Source organism: Nannospalax galili, unplaced genomic scaffold (genome assembly GCF_000622305.1).
Source record: "Nannospalax galili isolate Female #2095 unplaced genomic scaffold, S.galili_v1.0 scaffold877, whole genome shotgun sequence".
NCBI lineage: Eukaryota > Metazoa > Chordata > Mammalia > Rodentia > Spalacidae > Nannospalax > Nannospalax galili.
The window spans coordinates 182,549-186,946 of NW_008339926.1; the positions used below are offsets into that span (position 1 = coordinate 182,549).

The 4,398-nt window shown below is 41.4% G+C and overlaps 1 protein-coding gene across 1 annotated transcript; it reads left to right on the plus strand.

Moving 5' to 3' along the window:
• Positions 1 to 313: 313 nt before the first annotated feature.
• Positions 314 to 1,270, plus strand: LOC103735507 (olfactory receptor 14J1-like). Its single transcript, XM_008834806.1, has one exon. The coding sequence runs from the start codon at positions 314 to 316 to the stop codon at positions 1,268 to 1,270; it is 957 nt and encodes a 318-aa protein (XP_008833028.1).
• Positions 1,271 to 4,398: the final 3,128 nt, after the last annotated feature.

Here is a 4,398-nt window from a genome sequence, read left to right on the forward strand (position 1 = left end):
AAGGAGAAAATGTCTTGTGCAGAACAAAACAAAAGTGTTCTGTTTCTTCATTGTTTGTTGTTGCTTGCTGTTGGGCATGACAATCCCAATACTGTTGCCACTTCGATATTCATCTGTAACTATTCATTTCCTAGAAATAAGTGTAAAGTCTCTGTGTGTAAGAAATATGTGTTTGAGCCTCTGAATAACAGACATTCATATATTTAGGGTTGAAATAAGCAATGCTAAATAAAGGCAGAAATCCTTGAAACATTTTTCTACTGCATTTCCTCTTTTCCAGGCTACTCCCACAATTTCTAATCTCAAAATAATGATGACAAACATAACCACACCAAGTGGCTTCCTCCTCCTGGGGTTCTCTGACAACCGGGAACTGCAGATCCTGCATGCCTTGTTCTTCTTGGTGATGTACCTGTTGGGCTTGGCAGGTAACTTCATCATTATTGTCAGCACAACCCTGGACCCGCAGCTCCAGTCTCCAATGTATTACTTCCTAAAACACCTTTCCCTTCTCGACCTCTCCTCCCTGTCTGTCACTGTCCCCCAGTCTATTTACAATTCCCTGACTGGCAGTGGATACATTTCCTATGTGCAGTGTGTGCTGCAAGTTTTCTTCTTCATATCCTCGGGCTGGGCTGAGTTCACTATTCTCACAGTGATGTCCTATGACCGCTATGTAGCCATCTGCCTCCCACTGCACTATGAGGTCATCATGAGTCTCAGAACATGCAGGTGGGCTGTGTCAGCTGCATGGCTAAGTGGAGGCATTCCAGGAACTTTGTACACAGCTACCACATTCTCGATCAGATTCTGCAGAGCAAATAAAATCTACCAGTTCTTCTGTGATACCCCCCAGTTGCTCAAGCTCTCCTGCTCTAGTGACTACCTGGGAGTAATTGGAGTGGTTGCCTTCATTGCTGCTATGTCATTTGTCTGCTTCATTGCCATCACCCTCTCCTATGTCCAGATATTCTCCACAGTCCTCAGGATACCCTCTGCTGAAGGTCGGTCTAAGGTCTTCTCTACCTGCCTGCCCCACCTCTTGGTTGTATCATGCTTTTTCTTCACAGGAACCTTTGCATATCTGAAGCCAACTTCAGACTCTCCAACTGCCTTTGACCTCATACTCTCTCTGTTTTACACAGTACTTCCCCCAACACTCAACCCTGTTATCTACAGTCTGAGGAATGAGGCCATGAAAACAGCTATAAGAAAGTTACTGTTTCCTGACAGTTTCCATGGAGATAAATTAGTTTTGCCTTATTGTTAATAGCAGGGAAGAATTATACAGAAGACTTTTATTTTTGGTGTTTTTGAGACAGGGTCTCCCAGTAGCCCCATCTGGCCTGGAACTCACTGACCTGGAACTCACAGAGATCTGCCTGCCTCTGCCTCTGGAGCACTGGGATCAAAGGCCTGCACCACCACATCCAGCTCAGAAGACATTTGTTAAATAAATGGAGTGTCTATGTTTTATTAGCAATACGCAGTAATTGCTTTTCTGTAAACCAAATCTATAACCATTTTATGATCCAATTGTGGACACAGCAATAATGGTGCTACAAGCTCTGAAATTTCAAGTATGGACAATGTATTACATGAATGAAAATTCATTCTGATATGATTTCCTACATTTGCATACTCTAAACATAAATGCATTTGTCAGTATAATCAAATCACTTTCAAATGTTGATTTCAAATTGTATCCCTTTTTATAAATGTTTTTCTTGGTGTCAGTTAATTCTGTAACATTACTATTTACATGTCCACAATTGGATCATAATAATTATCATCAATGCAATTTATGTAATGTAATTCATAGTGAAATACATTGAACTCTTCTACTTTTTATTTGTCTTATTTATTTTATCTTGTTTTACTCTTGCACATTGTTGGATAGGCATGTCATCTGAAGGAACTAGTGTGAAACCTATGAGATTCCATAGACAGAGGGAGATAGTCACCCTTTCCACCCAATCGGTCAGCTTCAACTGCATGAGAAGGCAGGTCTAAGGACAAGCACAGAGGAAGCCAGAAGGCAACGGGAAGTCACCATATTGGCAGGGTGCTGGTGCAGTGGATCTCAAAACATGTTCAGCAGTGATGAAGGGGAAAGAGCCCATGGGTGTTCATGCCTTTGTAAGGTGATGCCTGTCCAAATAGCATAAGCTTTGTTGGCAAGCCCAAATAAATATCCTTCTTCCCCAAACTGCAACTTAGAGGGACACTATGTCAGTTTTGTTGGTTGGTCGTAAAGACAGTATGGGGCCTGGGAGCCGAAAAGGATGCAGCATGCCTCACAGAGGGCTAGAGAGCATGCTCAGACCTCCAAGGAGAGAATTTGGCATTAAAAATTGGTGTAGTATGTCTGGATACGATAAACCGCAGGAGGTTGGAAAGATGATGTCTCTGATATAGAAGAAGGCTGAAGAGAAGTTGAGGGAGGGGAGAGTGTGTGCACTCCCCATAAGCTTAATGGGTTAGCAGCAGCCACACAGATTATGCATTGGATAATAAAATATGTAATTTAAATGAGGCTGCCTATGCAGACACAGACAAATTCAATGGGGGAAATCCCCAGGTGGCTGCCATCCTGCAAATGGCATAAAATAGCACAGTTGCTTGAGCAATGGTGATCACCATCATGTGTGTATGAAAATTCTTTAAGGATCATGGAAACTCTAGAAAAAATGCTACAAGCTTTGGAAGCAACATGGGAATCAAAAGGGAAAAAAAGCCACTGCTGAAGCCACTTGGCACCTGCTTTTGCATAATAAAAGACTTGTCCAAGCAGAGACAATAGCCCCATGGGAGGCTGAAAAGACTAAGAGGCAGTTACTGGTGTATTCAGTATTGGCTTCAGAATTTACAAATAAACCACATGGGAAAGATAGACAAAGGGAAATTCTAACTTGCTTAAGGCTAGGACACCATAGAGAAAAGAGAGTCCAGATTAGATCTGTAATACAAGGCTCATCCTGGGATCAGTAGTCAAAGGACCCATGGGGAAAAAAAAGATAGAAAAATGACCTAGAAATAAAAATAGCTAAAGATGCCCCTCAGATTTTACCTTTAATACAGAAAGAGAAAAGAAGTCATATTTCAAAGTGCTGATAAAAGCCTTAACAACACTGTAGCCAGCAGAAAATACTCCATACTGCAGCTAGTGGGACTAGGGAAGACTTTCAAACAAGCAATAAAAGAGCCCCTCACCATGTGGTTCATGAGGATGTGGGACATGGGAAAAAGTGATACTAGTTTAAGTCCTTTAGAAACATCACAGCTGAGTTATATTACCACCCACCAGTCCTTGAGACATAGGCTGTTTAACCTAGGCCAATACAAGAGAGAGCAGTCCCTAATGGAATGGCTTGTGCAAGGCATTAAAGATACATGGTCATCACCAATGGAGACTCCCATCATTAGCAGGGGCTAGAGGACCATAGGAGAGGCATTACTGAGAGAACTAGTCATAAGGAAGCCAATTTATGATGACCAGTTCACTGAGCTAGATAGGACTGTGTTCACCAAAGATTTTTTTAAAAAGCTTAATTCAACAAGGACCTTAATTCAACAAGGTATGGAGCTTTAGTGGTTTTACTAAGTCCCTTAATTGGACAGGATCTTTTAAAAGTAAGGGAGGCTTTCGCAGATTTAAGTGACTCAAACCAGTGTGTAAAACATATCTGTAAAATAATAGAGCAAACTACAAGAGATATAAAAAAAAGACAAGGCAGAAAAAGAGGTCCGTTTGGGTTACACGAAAACAAATGTGACAAAATTTATGTCTATCCCAAGTTCCTGAAGAAAATATTGACAAAAATAACAAATTCTACATTAAGGAATTTCTAGAAAGCTTTAAAACCCGAGGAACAGTTCACAAAAGGCATACAAAGGATAAAAACTGTCCCACTGCTGGTTAGGGATCCCCCAAAATTGAAGAAGGTACACTTCTCTCCTGAGACAGGCTATACTAGGGGTGGAGGCAGTTTTTCCCACCAGGGCCCCCCCAGCAGCCACGTATGGTCAATGGAGAAGAGACAGATATGGCCACATCCAGGCATCAGACCAAGGACCTTTCTTACTTGGGGAATGAACAGGTGCAACAGGGACAAGAGGACCCTCCACCTCCTTAGCTCAGTGCAGGATCAAGCAACTTAAGCCAGAACCCATAAGTTCATCAAGGATTAAAAAATAATACAGGGAGGCTCCATGTAAAATCCCCAGGGATAAATAAAGCTAGTAAAGAACTAACCAAGTTAATGCCTATTTTCCACGCTATGGTACCCAATAGAAATCTGTTGAGAAAACAGTTAATACAAATGGATAAAATCTTTCCATGCTGTGTTAGACATTGTCTATGTTTTATTTAATATGTAATCTTAACCTCTGAGTGTT